Source organism: Oratosquilla oratoria, chromosome 13, assembly GCF_046742065.1.
Source record: "Oratosquilla oratoria isolate Oo_2021 chromosome 13, ASM4674206v1, whole genome shotgun sequence".
Lineage (NCBI taxonomy): Eukaryota > Metazoa > Arthropoda > Malacostraca > Stomatopoda > Squillidae > Oratosquilla > Oratosquilla oratoria.
The window spans coordinates 69,445,398-69,467,114 of NC_134789.1; the positions used below are offsets into that span (position 1 = coordinate 69,445,398).

General features: G+C 37.8%; 1 protein-coding gene across 2 annotated transcripts; it reads right to left on the minus strand.

Moving 5' to 3' along the window:
• Nucleotides 1–11: 11 nt before the first annotated feature.
• LOC143032488 (uncharacterized) lies at nt 12–21,337 on the minus strand. 2 transcript variants are annotated; one of them, XM_076197363.1, is made up of 7 exons: nt 21,213–21,337; nt 17,497–17,600; nt 13,522–13,622; nt 12,874–13,058; nt 9,082–9,363; nt 1,721–1,895; nt 12–843 (listed from the first exon to the last, which is right to left on the minus strand). In XM_076197363.1, the coding sequence occupies exons 2-7, from the start codon at nt 17,511–17,513 to the stop codon at nt 788–790; spliced, it is 816 nt and encodes a 271-aa protein (XP_076053478.1). In that variant the 5' UTR covers nt 17,514–17,600; nt 21,213–21,337; the 3' UTR covers nt 12–787. The 2 variants fall into 2 exon arrangements, with proteins under 2 accessions (XP_076053478.1, XP_076053477.1); XM_076197362.1 differs by having other exon boundaries at nt 12–1,895.
• Between the last annotated feature and the right edge of the window lie 380 nt (nt 21,338–21,717).

The following is a 21,717-nucleotide window of genomic DNA, read 5'->3' on the forward strand; positions in this document are numbered from 1 at the left end:
AGTATTGTGAATATTTTGGGTATTTTTTGAAGGTATTTCTCACACAGGGAATAAAGATCATCACTGATGTTTTAAATAGAGTATATTTTTCTCACAGTGGATATAAAGGTAATGTCTTGGCTGTTTTTGAAGTGGATTTTTCTTGCATAAGATCATGACTTGGCACATCAACTACAAAACAGGTAGCAAAATTCCATGGAACTGTGGCTGAAACAACAGAATAGTAGCTTTCTCTTGAAAGTCTTTAGTGCTGTTGCTCATCCCAGAAAGTTATGAATCAAAGAAATACTGAACAGATTAAACATCCAACCTCTACCACTGGACAAACTCCTAGGTCTCACTTTCAATATGCATATGTCCCTCATGTGATAAATAGGAGAGTAAGAGACAGGATCCTATGAACAGTGCTCTTTTCCTGTATGCTACAATTAGGTAAATACAGAACATCTTACCCTATACTGTCCCAATCTTGCCTTACACAAACAACACTGCAATGTATTTTTCTTGTGTGGCTTGTGAGCCAATCCAGTGGCCATTGTCAATTACTTGGGAGCCATGAGGCTGGTGTCTTGGAGTTGCTGGAGTATTGAATTTGGTATAGTTTGGTGTTTTAAAAAATTATCAACACCTTCACCTCCATCTAGAGATGTTTCATGGGGCAAGTACTCAGTTTATGGACCAAGCCCGAGATCTCGCTCTTATCAGCATCAACTGTTTATTCCCTTATGCTTTCACATAGGGAAAATTGACATCTGACAATTGCTCTTTTCCTATTTTTCCTCCTCCTTTATGCTTCCTCATTTTCCTCTTTTCCTACACCAACTTCAATTCTTCTTCCTCCTCCTAGCCAGTGACAGAGAAAAAGACTCACATTAACAACTCGCAATGACAACAGTTGCAAGTTTCTTTCTAGAAGGATGTGTGGGTGAGCCTGAGGGATTGCTTGCTACTGTGGGGCTGAGGCTTTCCATTCAGTAAAGCTAGATACATACTGTACATACATACATATACCAATAGCTTTACCCCCCCTTACAAGGGAGGTAGCCAAAAACAAAGGCATAAAAACAAAGCTAGATACAGCAGTTATAATTCACCTTATAGGTCAGTGATATAAGAAATACAAATATCTGTTGTTACTAGAAAGTGCATCCTCCATGAAGGTCAAGTATGTATATAAGGTTGTGTTGTTTTATACAATGCGAATAGGTAGAGACATTGATCAACAAGAACTATTATATCCACCAGGGCTATATTTTATCAGTCTGCTAATACCTAGGTCAACTCTCTCTCCCTTTCCTGGTGCATGACCATAGCATCAAAGCTTTAATATTACCTGACTTGATACTTCATTTAATGTGTGGCCCACAGAAACTCAGGTGAGCCACATATTCCAGTTCCAGCATATTTAATTTTTTTGTTATGTTTTGTTTTGTGTTTATTTTGAGGGACAATTACATACTATGCAAAATCCTTCTACATGTGCATGGGTTGACTTGGTAGTAGACTTTGTAGTGCACAGATAAAATGTCAAAACAACAAAAACTTCTAGTATCCTAGTTTTTAATTTGAATGGCAATATGTGATAGGAAGCTGTCAATTTGTCCTTGAACATGGACTAATTAATTATCACTGATAAATTATGACTGTTCAAGGACTCTGAAGGCATGCCACAGTTGGTCAGAATGTGGTAGTCGACCAATTTTTGCAGAATAATACCCACTGAGGAAAAGGTGCTTATTTCTATTGAGGGCATATGCGACTGAAGTCTCCTCCTGTATGTGGAAGATGGTGACATTGATGTGGGATCCTTGAACAAGTCCTAGGGATACAGTTGAACCCACTCCACGGAGACGCACCTCATAAGGAAGGGCAGGGTCGATCACTGAATCTTGTATCTGCACAACATAGGAAAACATGACATGAAAGAGATCCATGTTAATATTGCATAAATACATATATACCAAAGGCCCTAGTCCTTGTATGTGGGAGATGGAGGGTGGCTGAGTCAATCACACACCCATTTCATACTCATTTCATGTCTCTACCATCTCAGCACCTTGTGGATGAAGGGTTATGACACTAGATATACAGGATTACTCAAAGTACCAGTGATTTTACTCCAGTTACCAGGTGGGCTGGTACCACAATGATCACCAGACAATTTCCTTCAAAAGAAGGGCAGACCTAAGCCAGACAAAATTTTTAGTAAATCATTTGGGCTGGGTTCAATCCTTCTATATACAGTCACTCAAAAAAGTATCGGTAAGAAATCATATGTAAATAGATGTAAGTAAATGCTGTACTCTGACATATTGTTCAAAAGACTTGGAAACTGTTGGTACGCCTTTGTATCAATGCACCAGTGTTTCTCATAGCTTTGCAGTTAATGAATATATGTCTTCATTATAGAGGCATTCAGTGAAGACATCTAAAATATTGAAATTATATTTAAGTTTATACCTACATATACCAAGGCTTTTTCCCCCTTACAAGGGAGGTAGCCAAAAAGGAAAAGGCATAAAATCATTCCCACCCATTCCATCCCTGAATACACTCCACACTCCTCCACCCTCCCTCTCATCTTAGCACCTCCTGGATGACGGGTCATCCCTGCACCTTGTCCACTGCCCTGGGTCAGAAGCAGTGTCGCCAGACACAGCACATCCACAGCAAGGCCGCTTCATTAAATCGGCGACCCCCCCTCTCCGTCCCCCCATTGCATAAAAGGAGAAATCCCTTTGGGCTGCGTCAGAGTTTTCTCACATATACTGCCTCACCCCCCATCCCCCACACATTCCATCTCATGCATCACAGCATCATCTATATACAACCATTCTCCATTCACCCCTGTCTTCTGTCCTCTCCCATCCTTCGTCAACAAACATTCCCCTCTTCCCCAAAGCCCCTTTTACCCCAACCATCCATCTCATCCTAGGACGCTCCCTCATGTTCACTCCCTCCACATCTGCCTACCACACCTCTTTTACTAACCTTTCTTCACTCATTCTTTCCATGTGTCCAAACCATCCCAACACTCTTTCATCAACCCTATCTCCCAACTCCCTTTCCACCCCCGTTCTTCTCCTCACCTCCTCATTTCTCACTCTATCTAGCCTAGTAACCCCCATCATACTTCTCAGACACCTCATCTCAAACACAATCAAACTCCTCTCTTCCTCTCTTATGTTCCATGTTTCTGCCCCATACAGTGCTGTTGGCACAATCACTCCTTCATACAGTCTCCTCTTAGCATCCATTCCCAAATGTCTATTCCTCATTACACTCTTCACTCCACCAAGGCATTTACTCTCTTCTCTCAATCTACATTCTACCTCTACCTTCACTCCACCTTTTCTTGTCACATTTGCACTCAAGTATCTAAAACTATCCACTTCCTCCAGTCACTCTCCCTTAATGCTCACTTCCAGTCTACTGCCACTTTCACCCCTTGTACATCTCATCACTTTACTTTTACCCACATTTATCTTTAGCTTTCTTCTATCACATACTCTCCCAAATTGTCACCAACTTCCTCAGTCCCTCCTCCGATCCTGCCACAAGCGCAGTGTCATCAGCAAACAACAGCTGGCTCACCTCCCATTTTTCTCCATTTTCTTTAACCATCTCCAATCCCTGACCCACTACCCTTGCATTTACCTCTCCCACTACCCCATCCATGTATAAGTTGAACAGCCAGGACGACATAACGCATCCTTGACGAAGTCCCACCTTTACCTCGAACCACTCACTCTCTCCATTTCTAATCCTGACACAAGCTCTACTACTCTCATAAAAACTCTTGACAGCTCCTAGAAGCTTTCCTCCTATCCCATATATCTGCATAACCTCCCACAGTGCCTTTCTGTCTACCCTATCATAAGCTTTTTCCAGATCCATAAAAGCCCAAAAAACATCCTTCCCCTTTCCTATAGCTTTCTCACATATTTGTCTTACCACAAAGATCTGATCTACACAACCTCTACCCATCCTAAATCCACACTGTTCCTCACCAATTACTCCTTCTGTTCCTCTCCTAATCTTCTCAATCAAGATCCTCTAATAAGCCTTCCCAACAACACTTAACAACCTAATCCCTCTGTAACTACTACACTCACACTTGTCCCTTTTTCCCTTGTTGAGTGGAGCTATACAGGCACTCCTCCAGTCCTTCAGCACTCTACCCTCTCTCCAGCAAACATTAAATAACCTCACCAGCCAGTCCACCATCACTGTACCTCCTTTCTTTAGACATTCTGCATGGCATCCATCCAGACCAGGTGCCTTACCTGTTTTCATCATCTTAACAACTGCCTTCACTTCATCCTTCCTTATTTCTCCTCCATTTTCCTCAGTCATCACTCTTATTTTCTTAGCATTTCCCACTGCAACTATCTTTCCCTCCCTATCCTTCTTCACATTTAGCAACTCCCTAAAATATTCTGCCCATCTTCCCCTTACTGCCTTCTCTTCCATTATCAGCTCTCCATCTGCACCTTTTACCTTTTCTTCTCTACTTGATTCGCCTCCTCTTCCTCTCTTAATTTCTTTCCAAAACATCTTTTTATTACTTTCAAAATTTTCTGTCATACTCTTACCCCACTTCACATCTGCTCTCCTCTTTGCCTCCTTTACCTTTTGCTTTACTTCTCTTTTCTTTTCTTTGTATCTCTCATATGACTCCCTTGTCCTATTTTGTAACCAATCTGTGAAAGCTCGCTTCTTCTCTTCTACAACCTTCTTTGTTTCCTCATCCCACCATTATATATTACACAAATGTTATATTACTAGGAAGAAACAACCTGTTAACTGCTAAGGAGCTCTGGAGTGTTTTATTATAATGCAAGTAGCTGAGAAAGGGAGTTAAAGGTAGGGGTTGTCATGTAGACAAGAGAGCCTGTAGTGTTGTCTAGGCCAAAAAGATGTTGTGTGGCGATATCTATTGCATATGCTCTGGTGTATGTGTATTTACCTAGTTGTATTTTGCGGGAAGAGAGCTATGCTCGTATGACCCGTTATTGTATCTTTCCGCATCCAGTTTTTTCTTAAAGTCATGTATAGTTTTAGTACTCACTCTTTCCTCTTTCTGTTTGTTCCAGATATCTATCTCTCTGTGTGGGAAGATATTCTTTTTCAGATCTCTTCTGCAACTGTCTTTCTTAAGTTTCTTCTTGTGTCCTCTTGTATTTCTTCTGCCCCATTTTAGTAGGTCATCCCTATCAAGAATTTCCATCCCTTTCATAATTCTGTAAATGGTTATCAAATCACTTCTTTCTCTTCTTTGTTCCAGGGTTGGTAAATTTAGTTTATCCAATCTTTGTTCATATGTCAAATTGCAAATTGTTAGTGCCATCTTTCTCATTGCTCTTTGAATTCTTTCTAGTTTCTTTATGTTCTTTTGGTATTAGGTGTCCATAGTCTTGCTGCGTATTCCAATTTTGGTCTTATCAGTATAACTAGTATTTTCTTTACCATTCATCCATGTAGTCAAAGGCTACTTTCATTGACCTTAATAAGTTAAAAGTTTCTCCGACTAATTTGTTGACATAATTGTCTGGTGTCATGTCATTTGAGATCGTTACTACTAGGTCTCTTTCCAAGTTTACTTTTTTAACTTCCTTTGTAGCAATTTTATATTGACCTGAGATTCTATTTTCCAAATTCCATTATACTACATTTCTTAATGTTGATGTTCACTTCACTCTTCTGACTCCATTTCCAGACTTTGTCCAGGTCTTCTTGAAAAGATTTGCAGTCTTTCTCTGTACTTATTCTCTTTAATAGTTTCACATCATCTGCAAAGAAGTTCATACAACATTCCACTCCTTCATCCATATCATTTATATAAATAGCAAACATTGGAGCCAATACAGAGCCTTGGGGGACTCCGCTTATCATATCTACCCAATTTGATTTCTTGTCTCTAAGTACCACCCTCATTTTTCTTCCATTAAAGAAATCTTTCATCCATTCCAATAATTTTCCTTGTATTCCACCTATTATTTCAATCTTTCTTAGTAGCTTTTTGTGTGGTAATTTGTCAAAAGTCCAAGAAAACACAATCTGCCAATCCGTCTTTCTTGTATTATTTCGATTAATTTTGAATAAAAGCATATTAAGGTTGTACATGATCTACCACTTCTAAAACCAAATTGTTTAGGGTTTAGTATATTGTTCTCTTCCATTTATTTTTAAAAACTTTTTCACATATTTTTGCTATTGTGCTTGTAAGGGATACCAATCTATAGTTTGTTGGATTTTCTTTGTCTTCTTTATATATTGGTACAATATTTGCTTTTTTTCAATCCTGTACTTTTCCTTCTTTGACTATTCTCTTTATTATTCCTCATTCTCATCCTTTACTTCTCTAGTTAGGTTTTGATTCTCCTTTGGTTCTTCCAGTTTATAAGCTCTTTGGGTAACTAGTGCTAATTGGTTAAACCTAACCTCCCATACTTTGTTGATTTTTTTTTAGTTTCTCCTCTAGATTTACTAGTCAGGGGAGGTTGTCACCTCCTCCCTCCTTAAATCCATAAAAGCAGTTATCTTCTCATTCCATTGATCTACTATTATCTATATTTCTGCTTTTGACACTTCTGTTAGAAGAGGTGTAAACAAGTGGGGTGCAGAACACACAGTAATCCCTCTCCTTCTCCTTTTTATTCACCTTCCCATTACACCATGAGCTTTCCCCTTCCCTATTAATACAACAAAGGTACTCCCTCATTGTTGAGATCGATGAAACTTGAAGTTTTCCTGGAGTCCCAAACTTCCTTGTCACTTTGACCGATGTGTGTGTGTGTGTGTGTGTGTATTTACTTAGTTTATCTTACAGGAAAGGGGAGCTAAGCTTGTGGTGTCTCCATATCCAGTTTGCTCTTAAATTCTTGTATTGTTTTTGCACACACTGTTTTTACATCCAATGTGTTCCCCACTCTGTGGGGAAAGCTATTCTTTTTCAGGTCCCTTCTATAATTGTCATTTTTAAGCTTCTTTCCACGTCCTCTTGTGTTTCTCCTATCCCAAGTTAACAAGTCTTCTCTGTCAAGAACTTCCATGCCCTTCATAATTCTATAGATGGTCAACAAGTCACCACTCTCCTCTGTTCTGTAGTCAGCGACTCCAATTTCATCAATCTTTCTTCATATGAATATTTTGAGAGTTCTGGGGCCATCCTCATAGCTGCTCTCTGGATGATCTCAATCTTCTTCATATTGTATAGACACGGTAAAGGAAACATGGACTGGAGGTGAAGCTTTATTCCTGACGTTTCGTCTAACGACTTTCTCAAAGTCCATGTTTCCTTTACCGTGTCTATACAACTTGTTCAAATGGATCTTCTTCATATTCTTTTTTGTGTTGGATGACCACAGTGTTGTTGCATACTCCAATTTAGGCCTTATCATTGTGACTAGTATTTTCCTTACCATTTCTTCATCCAAGTAGGTTAAAGCCACTTTTATTGCTCTCAGTAAGTTGTAGGTTTCGCCAACATTCTTGTTTATATGTTTGTCTAGGGACATATCTTTTGTGATAATCACTCCCAGGTCTTTTTCAGATCCTTCTTTCTTAACTTCTTTTTCACCAATTTTATATCTTCCAGATATCCTTTTTTTTCTAAACTCCATTATGCTACATTTTTCTGTGTTGAATTTCACTTCCCACTTCTGACTCCATTCCCAAACCCTGTTTAGATCTCTCTGTAATGATTCACAGTCCATTTCAGTACTCACTTTCTTCAACAGTTTTGCATCATCTGCAAAGAAGCTCGTATAACATTCCACTCCCTTGTGCATGTCATTCACATAAATGGCAAACATTTGAGCCAGCACTGATCCTTGTTGGACTCCACTAATTACCTCTTCCCTCATGCAAAAAGTCCTCCATCCATTTCAGTAGTTTACCTTGTATCCCTCCTATGGTTTCCATCTTTATTAATAGTTTTTTGTGAGGGACTTTATCAAAAGCTTTTTGTAGATCTAGGAAAGCACAATCGGCCCATTTGTCCTTTTATTGTATTATATCTAGTAGTCTCGAGTAAAAGCAGATATAATTTGTGGTGCAGAATCTTCCTTGTCTGAATCCAAATTGTCTCAGATTTAGTATATTATTCTCCTCCAGATGTTTTATCTATCTTTTGTAACTTTTTCACAGATTTTAGCTACTGTGCTTGTAAGGGAAATCGGTTTGTAATTTGTTGGAACTTCCTTATTTCCTCTTTTATAGATTAGTACAATATCATCATTTTTCCCATCTTGTGGCATTTTTCCTTCTTTGAGTGAACAACATATTATTTTGTATATTTTGTCTATTGGTTCTTCTTTAACATTCTTTTAATATCCAATTTGCTATTCCATCAGGACCGTGTGATTTTCTGACACCACGGTTCATTATTTGATCCATTATTTCTTTCCGTGTTATTCTTATTTCCTTCATGGGGAGGGGGGATTCCACTTCTCTCCCTTCAACCTATGGTTTTACTTTTTCTCTAGTGAAAACTGACTTAAAATATTTGCACATAACTTATGCCATTTCAGTATCTTCTCTGTATTCAGTATTCCCTTGGTGTAGTTTCATTAATTCCTGTTTGTTTTTCAGTTTCCCATTTATATATCTAAATAATAGTTTGGTTGATTTTTACATTCATCTTTTATGTCTTTCTCATATTTACATTTTTCTTCTCTACGTATTTTTACATGTGTGTGTGTGTGTGATTTCAGTAACAATGAAATATTAACAATTCTTGTTGGTGCAAGTATAATTACTTTCAATCTTGTCATATCTTCATGCATTAAATGCTTATTCTACACCACATATTTAATGGAGGGAAAAGGTAAGGCGCAACTCTGTCACAACTACCAACTGTACAGGAACATTGATTCTGTTGTTTCACTCATCTACCACGAACACCTAAAACCACTAACTGATTCTTTTTTGAGTGACTGTACATCTATATTACACTTAAGATATTGGAAGATGTAAACCTGTCTTAACTGGTGAATTTATGAATTCTGCGGTTAAAAAAAAGAGACTAAGAGAATAGAACCTGGAAGTGAGAATATTAGACACTCCATATTGCCCCACCTGGAGGAAATGTACAGAGGAGACTGCAGCAGCTGCCAGCTTTGTTGTCATTAGAGGGCCTCCTGATGCAAAAACTTCTTGAGGATTAATGTCCTGGTGACCATAATGGCAGTTTGTCATGTCGCTTGTGTCAAGATCAAGGTGCATCAATGAGGTGAGCTTTCCTCTGAGTATGACCTTCACTGAAAGGTCAGTTCCTCTGTCGAGCAGGTGTACAGTAACCCGCAGGTGTGGAAGTGAACCTCTAGTTTCCAGCTCACACCACTGCTCCAGTTTTCGAACCTATAGTAATACAAATTTGTGTTATTGTCTTTGACCTGAGCAGTGTGTTGGGGTAGGGATGACTTTTGGATGGTGGATGGATGAAGATTGGATTTATGCTTTGTCTTGGCCATCCCTTTATATGGGAGAAAGGGCCTTTTGGTATATACCAGTATATGAATGTGCGTGTGAATCATACATGTCTGAATATGAGTGCATAGAGAGTTTTTGGGAGAAATGTCAATGTAGTGGTATTGAGAAATCTCAATGCTAGAGTAGGGGGTGAACTAGTAGACAAAGTGGTTGAGAAATGTGGAGTGCCAGGTAAAAAATATAGTGGAGAGTTGATGCTGGAGATATGTTGAGAGAGTTGGCTAACACAATGTTTAGGAAAAAAGTTAAGCATAAGTACACATGGGAGAGGGTGGTGGATGGAGGGGCAATTGATAAGGCTTTAATGGACTATGTAGTGGTATCCAGGAGAAGAGCAGGAAGAGTTTTGGATGTTCATGTTCTTAGAGAAGAGAGTGGGGGAATATCAGATCATTTTATGGTGGAAGGTAAGTTGAGAGAGGGGGATAGATGGAGAAAGAAGAAAATGACAGAAGGTAAGAAGGTGTTTCGGTTAAACTGTTTAAATGAGAATGAAAGGGAGTAGGAGTACCAGGAGAAGCTGAGAGAAGTTTGGGAGGTGGTGAAGGATAGAGTAAAGGTAAGAGTGGAGGAGGAAAGGGATATTTCAAGGAGGGAGTAACAAGGTGTGCAAAGATAGTGTGTGGAACAAGGAAGATGGGAGGGAATAGAAAGGTGGTGAGTGGTGGGATGATGAAGTGAAGAAGGGTGTTGAAGAGAAGTGAGCATTCAGGACTAGTTGCAAAATGGGATGAGAGAAACATGAGAGGTACAAAAAAAAGATAAAGGAGGCACAAAAGGAAGGTAGATGTAAAATGGGGGAGGAGTATGAAAACATTTTGAAACTAATAAAATAATGTTTTGGAAAAAATTAAGAGGAAGGGGGGGGCAAATCAACTAGAAAAGAAAAAGTAAAAGGTGCAGATGGAGAGATGGTAATGGAAGATGGAGGTGCTAAGGGGAAGATAGGAAGAGTATTTTAGGGAGCTGCTAAATGTGGAGGTGGATAGGGAGGGAGTGATGGTAGCAATGGGAAGTGCTAAGAAAATGACAGTAATGGGTGAGGAAAATGGAGAAATTAGAAAAGATGAGGTACAAGTAGTTATTAAAATGATGAGAGCAGGTAAGGCACCTAGGTTAGATGTGTGTCATGTGGAGCATCTGAAGAAAGGAGGTACAGTAATAGTGGACTGGCAAGAGATGTTGTTTAGTTTAATGTGTGTCTAAGGGAGGGTAGAATGCTCGAGGACTGGAGGGGTGCCTGTATAGTTCCACTTTACAAGGGAAAAGGGGACAAATGTGAGTGTAATAGCTTCAGAGGGATCAGTTTGTTGAGTGTAGTTGGGAAGGATTATGGGAGGGTTTTAATTGATAGGATTAGGCGAGGAACAGAGGAGGTAATTGATGTGGAACATTGTAGATTTAGGAGAGGTAGGGATTGTGTGAATCAGATTTTTGTGGTAAAACAGATATGTGAGAAAACTTTAGGAAAAAGTAAGGATATTTTTTGGGTCTTTATGAATTTGGAAAAGGCTTATGACATGGTGGACAGGAAGGCATTGTGGGAGGTTTTGCAAATATATGGGATTGGTGAAAAGCTGCTAAGAGCAGTCAGGAGTTTTTACAACAGTAGTAGAGCCTGTGTTGGAATTAGAAATGGAGAGAGTGAGTGGCTTGAGGTAAAGGTGGGATTGCATCAGGGATGTGTCATGTCCCATAGGTGTTCAACGTGTACATGGGTGGGGAGTTTTGTGTGGGAGGCAAAGGTGAGGGTAATGGTCAGGGGACTGGAGATGATTAAAGAAAATGTAGAAAAGTGGAAGGTGAGCTAGCTGTTGTTTGCTGATGACACTGCACTTGTGGCAGGGTCAGAGGAGGGATTAAGGGAGTTGAAGACAGTTCTGAAGGTATGTGATAGGAGAAAGTTTAAGGTAGATATAAGTAAAAGGTGACGAGATGTACAAGGGGAGAGGATGGCAGCAATTTGGAAGTAAGTCTTAAAGGAGAGAAGCTGGAAGAAGTAGATAGCTTTAGGTATTTGGGGTCATGTGGTAGAAGAGGGAGGTGGAGGTAGATTGTAGATTGAGAGAAGCAAGTAAGTGCTTTAGGGGATTAAAACGTGTAATGAGAAATAGGTATTTGAGAATGGATGCAAAGAGATTATATGAATGGGTGATTGTGCTGGCAGCACTGTATGGGGCAGATACATGGAATTTAAGAGAGGCAGAGAGGAAAGTTTTAAATGTGTTTGAGATGAAATATCTGAGAAGTATGGTAGGGGTTACAAGGTTGGATTGAGTGGGAAACTAGGGTGTGAGGAGGCAAATGGGGGTGGAAAAGGAGATGGGTGATAGGGTTGATGAAAGAGTATTATGATGGTTTGGACACATGGAAAGAATGAGTGAAGAAAGATTAGTAAAAGGGGTGTGGAAGACAGAGGTGGATGGAGTGAAAACGAGGGAATGATTGAGGATGATATGGATAGATGGGGTGAAAGGGGAGGTTGAGCAGGAAGGGGATGTCTGTTGAGCAAGGATGGGAGAAGGCAGAAAAGAATGGTGAGTGGAGAAAGGCTGTGTATAGATGATACTGTGATTCAAGGAAGGGAGTGGATGAGAGATGGGGGATTAGGAAGTGGTTATGTGTGGATGATATTTTGACACAGCCCGGAAGGATTTATTCCCTCCTGTTCTTTTTATGCATGAGAGGGAAGAGAATGGGGTCGCCAATTAACCACTTCAGTACAAGTCAAATTCTCACTACTACATTACTTGCATTATCAAATATAAAGTCACTGTTGTATTACTCATTCTCTTTTACTCTGAGTAATAATAAACACAGAAAACATGGTCAAACCAGCTCACAGAATCCAGGGGAAACTCATGTATAACTACAAAAAATATATAATTGAGTCACTGACATCGGCATCCTCGTGTACCCACTTGTGCCTCGTGAAGCCTACATAGACATCATCATACTGAAGTGGTTAAGTGAAGTGGCTTTGCTGTGGATGTGCTGTCTTGCTGCATTGCTTCTGACCCAGGGCTGAGGGGAGGATACAGGGATGACCCATCATCTGTGAGGAGCTAAGATGGGAGAGAGCAAAGGGTGGTGGGTGGGAGTGGAATGGGTTGGGGTGGGTATATGCCTTTTGACTTTGGCTACCTCCTTTGTAAGGGGGAAGAAGCCCTTAGTATATAGATAGTATCTCCATGTGTCTGTACTTATCTAGGTGTACTTATTTATGTGTGTCATTACATATATATAGATCAGTTAATTAATCCATTGTGTCCTCCTCCCCCCATTTCCTTCCCCAGACTAATTCCTCTCCCTGCCCCATCCTCCCCGTCTCCTTCCCCTCTTCTCACTTTCACTTCTATTCCTACCCCTGCAACTCACACAAGTTGACCACTGGGGAGGAGTCCAGCGGAGGTTCTTTGTGCAGGTGGTAGAGATTCTGCTGGAGTTATCGGGGAAGATGAGAGGTGCTGGGCATATTAGGGCCACTTTGGTGCCAACTTCGGATTTCCCCGTAAAGTTCCAAAAGGCCTGGGTCGCAGTAGGTGGCTCCCCACATCCTCTTTCTATCTTTGAAAATTGATCATTATAGTAGATACATTACAAGTTACATATAAGCATGAAAACCTCATTAACCCAAGAAAATCAATAGCATTTGATAGTGATCACTAACTAAACTGTGAAATAAGATGTATCAGAGCTTGGATGGAACAATAAAAAAGTGAGTTTTACATCAGTTGATCAAGGTAATTTCTAAAAGAAAACAAATGTTATTAATAGCTTAGGTAAAAATAAGCTTCTTGATCATTATGAAAACTATTTTAAAAAATCATCAAGATCACTGTACATCATGGTGTATTACATGTTACTAGGAAATACATATAAAGAAAACTAACCATATTTTCTTATAATGACTAAACATGGTTGTAGGTACATGTATATGTTTAGATGTACACATGATTATCTAGGATGTTTGTATATAGAAAATTACTGGTAAAGCTACCCCATGTGAAATTAGAGAATACTTGCCATTTAGTGATGTCAGGAGAATACCCAAGGTAAGTGCAAGAACAAGTGCCATCATAGCTGCCAGGGTCCCCAGGATCAGTGCCAAAGTCCTCCATGTGCATCTGGTAATTAGACAAAAACATATATTGAGGCCAAAACCTAATGATTATTTATGAGTTTGTTAGAAAATTAGAGAATAGGAGATGGGACCTAATTAGCACTGCTCCTTTCCTGTATACTACAGTTAGATGATACAATTAGGTAAATACACATGGAAGAAAAATGAGAGTGGTGCTCAGAGATAAAAATTCTACTTGGGAAGAAATGATAAGCAGAGTCCCACAGGGTTCATTACTGGCTCCGATAATGTTTGCTATATACAGTCAAACCTCAGTTTTCGAACATAATTCGTTCAAAAATCTGTTCTAAAACTGAATTGTTCGAAAATCGAATCATATTCCCATTACAAATATAAGAGATAAATTCGTTCCCAAGCTAACGCTTTCTCACATATAAATGTTTCAGAGATACTATCATCTGCTGTTTCTCACTTATATAAACAAGCAAAAGCTTTTCCACTTCCTTAAGTATTTGTGGTCTTTGTTTACTAATGACGGTCACTCCTTTTCCAACATCAGCCGACTTTATCACTTTTTTATTCTTGAGAATAGAGCAAATTGTAGACTTTGCCATATCGTACTGGACAGCAAGTTCAGATACACTAACGCTATTTTCGTGTTTTGCGATATTTTTTTTCTTCACTTCGATTGTTTTTCTCACAACTTTTATTTTTCCTTGACCAGTATAACTCTTTGCTTTCTTTGGAACCATGACTGAGGGCTAGTGTAGGAAAAGTAAATGCTGAATGTGGAAATCAGGAGGACTATAATGGCTTTCTGTACTATAGGAATCAGGTGAAATATTGGAAGGAAAAAGCCAAAGCTGATTATTGTACTAAGATGGTGCACCAGAACAAACAAAATCCAAGGAAGCTTTGGCAGACACTGAAGACCCTAGAAGTTCACACAAAGCCTAGCAACAAAGTAGACAGGATAGGACTCATGATAAATGGCACGCTTAACTCTGATAGGAACACCATAGCCAACCACTTCAACACCTTTTTCACAACCATAGCCACAAAACTAGTTAAATCCCTCCCAACGGGTTCTGGGAAGTTTGGGCTGGGGTACGTTCAGTACTATAAAGACAAGTCCACAAAGTGTTTCAAACTACATAAGACCACTCAAAAAGAAGTGCTCCAATTACTGGCTAGCATAAGTGCCAATAAGGCTACAGGGTTAGATGAGATTCCTGCGAGGTTTGTTAAGGATGGAGCCACAATTCTTACTCCCCCAATAACCCACATAATAAACCTGTCCATTGGTTCAGGACAGTGGCTGCACCAGGGGGGGGGGGCTTGGGGGGGCTTTAGCTCCCCCAAAAAAGTGGCCAGCCCCCCCAACTGAAATGAGCAAATTGAAATTTAAAACACTCATTGAAATAATTTTATTAAGTGGAGTTTTTAATTGCCAGGGCTAAAGATTTGTCAGCCATCAGTGCTAGCCCAACCATTAACCCCCTCCCCTTCTGAAACGAGGATAATATATGTGATGTGTATTATCATATTACTATTAACCCTCCCAAAATTTGCTCAGCCCCCCCAACTAAAAAAAGTAGAATGTTTGTGAGAATAAACACCTTGTGAGATCGAAACCTTTATTGGTACTACGTTTCGCTTGTTACAGCTTTTTCAAGTACAGACATGACACACACTCTGAATGTTTGTAGTGATTTATGTACCCCCAAAAAACGGGCTCTTGGAAGATGGGCGAGCATTAAGAAATGTTAGAAGACAAGACATTAAACAAGATGCTGAGGGATGGAGGTAACCTGGTACTTCTAGGAGATTTTAACTGCAAAGAAATCTGTTGGGAAGATATGGCAGTGAAAGGCGGAATGGATCTATGGGGAAATGTATTACTTGGCATGAATATAGAACATACAATGCCACAATGGGTAAAATAAAAATATATATAGAAGTGATGAAGAACCGTCGAGACTAGATTTAATATTCACAGAAGAACCTGGAATTGTGGATAAAATTGAATTCGAAATACCATTTGGGAAGAGTGATAAAATATGAATAGAACTTGAATTAAAGGATGATTTATATATGGAGAGAAATGAGAAATACAGAAAAGGAAGAATGGTGTACAACAAAACGGACTTTCGGAAACTTAAGAAATTATTTCAAAAAGCAAATTGGGAAAAAAATCTATAATGGAGAGACACAATGGAAGAGAAATGGATGATTTTGATGGAAATTTACAATGAAGAAGTGAATTAATACGTACCAAGACAGAAGCAGTAAAAGGTGTACAATAAGAGCTGGTTCAACAGAAGAATCAGTGAGGCGAAAGATAGAAGAGAAGCTTGGAAAAGAAAAAAAAAAAAAAAAAAAAAACGGAAAATGGCAAATATACACAAACCAAAGGAATATGTAAAAGTGCACAGTGAAGAAAAAGAACCTACGAAAAAGACATCATAGAAAAATGTAAAGATCAACCTAAGCTATTCCATAGATATGTGAATGGTTAACTTAAGAATAAACAGGAAATTGTGAAACCACGTCATGGAAATATAGAGTACATAATATATATATAAATGACTGAAGTCGTGAACAATCACTTCAAGTCGGTTTTCAATAGAGAAAAAATACAACATTGGGACGAAGGGAACAAAATGTGATCCCTCCCCCCTCATGAGGGCACAAATAGAAATAATAGATAAATTAACGAACCTTGACGTCAGGAAACCACACAGCCCAAACGGAATAGCAAATTTAATACTAAAAGAATGTAAAGAAGGATTAATAGGCAAAATGTATAATATAAGAAGTTATTCACTCAAAGAAGAGAAAATACCAAATGACCTGGAAAATGCCAATATTGTACCAATATATAAATGAGGAAACAAAGAAGATCCAACAAATTACAGACCGGTTTCCCTTGCAAGTACTGTAGCCAAAAATTGTGAAAAGGCTATTAAGAATAGATGGATAAAACACATGGAAGAGAACAATATAAGAAATCCGAAACAATTTGGATTCAGATGGGGAAGATAATGTGCCACAAAATTAATTTGTTTCTACTCAAGACTAATAGTGATACAGAAAGTGATGGATGGGCTGATTGTGCTTTCCTAGACTTGCAGTTAGCTTTCGAAAAGTGCCACGTAAAAATCATTTATAAAACTGGAAACCATGGGAGGGGTGCAAGGTAAACTACTGGAATGGATGGAGGATTTTTTGCTTGGAAGAAAAACGAGGATAGTGCTCAGAGAAAGGGTTCAGCTTGGGGGAGGTGATTAGTGGAATTCCACAGGGAACAGTATTGGCTCCAATAATGTTTGCTATTTATGTGAATGACATGGATTAAGATGTGGAATGTTACATGAGCTTTTTGCAGACGACGCTAAATTACTGAGGAAATTGTATACTGAAACGGATTGTGAATCACCGCAGAAAGACCTGAACAAGGTTTGAAAATGGAGTCAGAAGTGGACTGATTACGGTTGCTAAATCAGTGTTTAGTCTTTCCAATGCGAAACACCTAATCTTTTCATATTGGTATTAAAAAATCTGGGAAATGTTATTTTATTTAACTCTTCCTGATATTACGTACTTAATCACTACAGCAATGTGATAAGAAATCCACGTTGTAAATACATGAAGTTGCCAGTTGCCGAAATACCAAACTAGTAAACTAGTAAATACTGTAGAAAAAACGAACGCTCATGCCTGGTTCTTCAGTGTTTTCAAATTTTACTTAAATTTTGACATTTACAAATGCACTTCACATGTTACACTCAATAAGACGTATTCTTTACATTCTTATCATTAAAAAAAAATCTACCTTTTTTCTTTAACTTATAAACGCAAAAAACAACAACAACAATGAAATAAAATAAAAGCCATTCTTGAGGGTCTTTTCTTACCTGAAGTGGACTTTCATGATTGTGACGTAGGTCCTCGTGACGTAATGTCGGTCGATGTACGAAGTCAACACTCGAAGGTGCGTAGAAAGCTGAGGCCAAGGTGCCTTAGTTGAATGTGATAGAAAAGAAAATCCTTTGAGCTTCCTCGGTGAACTATTTTTGTTTGTGGGACCGAATATTACATATGTGCGTACATGTATTATAGGTTTGAATACATTACATGTATATGTATAAACATTATATTCACACATATGTGCTATACCCAATAAACCGTATATTATTATTATTATTATTATTATTATTATTACTATTATTACTATTATTATTATTATCATTATTATTATCATTATTATTTTTATTATTATTATTATAATTATTATTATTATTATTATTATTATTATTATCATTACTATTGTTATTATTATCATTATTGTTATTACTATTAATATCATTATTATCATTATTATTATTATTATTAACATTATTATCATTATTATCATTATCATCTTTATTATCATTATCATTATTATTATTATTATTATTATTATTATCATTATTATTATTATTATCATTATTATTATTATTAATATTATGATTATCATGATTATTATAATTAGTATAATTATTATAATTATTATAATTATTATGATTATTATAATTATTATAATTATTATAATTATTATAATTATTATTATAATTATTATAATTATTATAATTATTATAATTATTATAATTATTATAATTATTATAAATCATTATCATTATCATTATCATTATCATTATCATTATTATTATTATTATTATTATTATTATTATTATTATCAATATTATCATCATCATCATCATCATCATCATCATCATCATCATCATCATCATCATCATCATCATCATCATCATCATCATCATCATCATCATCATCATCATTATGAATTGTTATTATTATTATTATTATTATTATTATTATTATTATTATTATCATTATTATTATACTATTTTTATAGGTCGTCTCATAATGAAGTTAGGCAAGAAAACTAAAAAAATAAAAATAAAAATAGTGAAATTGGGAGATCAGTGTTGTGCCATGGCAACCTTTTGCAGTATTTTCCATGAAAGAAACTACTTTCCTGTCGCCTTTTTTACTCTGAAATTACAAATGGTTGAACGAAAGCCAGAGTAATGGGTAGAGGAGAATATGCTGAGTGGTGATAGCAAGTAGTCCCTCAACAAACTGTGCTTGTGTCAGTCATGTTTCCAGTATACCAGTCAATCATCCGTAGTCCACTGCTGAACACGAGCCTATTCCAAATATTTCTTTGAGTCTAACGCCTATGCCAACATCTGCCGAACCACTCCTGCAAATTTCTCTATCTTGTCTGCCAAAGTTGACAGGCGACGACAGACAAAATTTATGACTGAAGGTAAGAAATTTAACAAATTGTGACATTAATTGCTGCGTGATGAACATTAGAAAAAGAAAAAATAAAAGAAAAGAAGACTAGCATAGCATATCATAACATAACACAGAGTGCAAAAGAGGGACAAAAATGAAGAAAAAGAAAAAGGTTCAGGAATAACATAAAAAAAAAAAAAACGGAGGCTGAAAGAAAGGAGTACTATTGGAGTCTTAGACATGAGGCTGAGACAATTATATGATTGGGTAAATGAAACGAAAGGAACAGAAAGTGAGATGGAGATGGAAAAAAATGACTTATACTAACATAGACAGATTGATCTCAGGATTAAGTTAACTAAATGAATTACCTATCTGAAGGAAAACCAGACATAATGGGAATTCCAGAGACGAAATTAAGGGGTTCACTACCACCAAATAGTGTTGGACATGGGTTATATATAATTACTGGGTCAAAAATAGAGGCGAGGAACAGGGTGGAGGAATCGTGTTCTTAGCCAAGAAAAAAAAAGAATAAATGTGACGAAGGTTACAGAGGGTATAAACAAAGTGGAAATGATCATGATAAAAGCTGAAGATAGGGACATGAAAAGTAGAAAGTTTGTAGTGATTTATGTACCCCCAAAAACGGACTCTTGGAAAGAGAGCGAGCATTCAAAGGTGTTAGAAGACACAAGGCATTCATTAAACGAGATGCTGAAGGATGATGGTAATCTGGTACATATGGGAGATTTTAACTGTAAAGAAATCTGTTGGGAAGAGATGGTAGTGAAAGGCGAAGAGAATCTATGGGGAAATGTATTACTTGGCATGACTATAGAACATGCAATGACAATGGGTAAAAGAAAAAAAAATATATAGAAGTGATGAAGAACCGTCGAGACTAGATTTAATATTTACAGAAGAACCTGAAATTGTGGATGAAATTGAATACGAAATATCATTTGGGAAGAGTGATAAGATATTAATAGGACTTGAACTAAAGGAGGATTTATATATGGAGAGAAATGAGAAATACAGAAAAGGAAGAATGATGTACAGCAAAACGGACTTTGAGAAACTTAAGAAATTTAGCAAAATGTACGGATTTGTTGGGGCCTTTATGGATTTTAAAAAGCCTTATGACAGGGTAGATAGAAAGGTATTTTTGGTTACTAGGTAATAATATTGATGCGGCATGTATATATTCATTATAAGGGAGCTTGATATGCATGCCACATCAAAATTATTACCTAGTAACCAAAATACATTTCTACCCTGTCATAAGGCTTTTCAAAATCCATAAAGGCCCCAAAAAATCCTTACATTTTGCTAAATTTTTCTCGCATATCTGCCTTACCACAAAAATCTGATCCACACAACTGCTACCTTTCCTAAACTCACACCGTTCCTCACCAATTACCTCTGCTCCTCTACTAATCCTATCAGTTAAAATTCTTCCACATGCTTTCCCAACTAAACTCAACAAACTAATCCCTCTAAAACTACTTCAATCACATTTGTCCCATTTTCCCTTGTAAAGTGAAACTATACAGACACTCCTCCAGTCCTCTGACGCTAACCTCACTCAGATACAAATTAAACAACCTCACTAGCCAGTCTACTATTACTGTACCTCCCTTCTTCAGACACCCATGAGGCCCATCAAACACAGGTGCATTACCTGCTCTCACAATTTTCAAAACTACTTGTACCTCATCTTTTCTTATTTCTCCTCCATTTTCCTTTACCATCATCGTCATTTTCTAAATGCCTCCCACTACTACCACCAATCCCTCCCTATCCTCCTCCACATTCAACAGCTCTCTAAAATACTCTGCCCACCTTCTTACCGCCTCCTCTTCTGTTAAGATCTTTTCATCTGCGCCTTTCATCTTTTCCTCTCTACTTGACTCAACTCCCCCTTCTTTCTTAATTCCTTCCAAAACATCTTTTTATTAACTTAATTTTTCTCTGACATACTCCTTCCCCATATGCTCTCCTTTTTGCCTCCTTTATCTTATGTTTTGCTTCTCTTCTTTTTTTCTTTGTACCTCTCATATGATTCTCTCATCTTACTTTGCAATCAGTCCCTGAATGCTCGTTTCTTCTCTTCTACTACCTTCTTCACTTCATCATCCCACCATTCACTACCCTTTCTTTTGTCACTGGATACTGAATATTTACCTAGAAAAAAATACTAATCACTTTTAGTTACAATGTCCTTCCAGTTTGTTACACTTCTTAAATTCCTTTTTAATCAACTCCTTGAACCACGCCCTGTCGACGTGATATTATCCCCTAGGATAGAAGCGCTGGTTATCACCTCTGAGGCGTGATGTTGTCCTCAAGGATAGAAGAGCTGGTTATCGATGGTGAAAGGTAAATATATAGAGCAAGCGACGCGAGCGCCGAAAACGATCGCTACTCTTGACGAAGACGATGAACAGACTGAGCCGCTGCGTGAGAGAGGAGGATGGGAGGGTGGCGACCGACGAGGCTGGGGACCTCATGGACAAGAAAAAGTCCTTAGATTTTAATCTTTATGATCATGTGATTCTGATTCCAATAGTCTATTTTAGAGGCAAACCTTCAGCGTAATTGGAGAGAGAGAGAGAGAGAGAGAGAGAGAGAGAGAGAGAGAGAGAGAGAGAGAGAGAGAGAGAGAGAGAGAGAGAGAGAGAGAATTTATTTAGGAACAAAGTGCATCAGTTTTTGAAACAAAAGGAAAAGAAACGAAAAATGTTGGTCAGAAGTTTGCATATCTAATCTCACGTTTTATCTCCTCGATTTAAATGTTTAAATCTTGCTAACCGCGTTAAGTAAGCTAA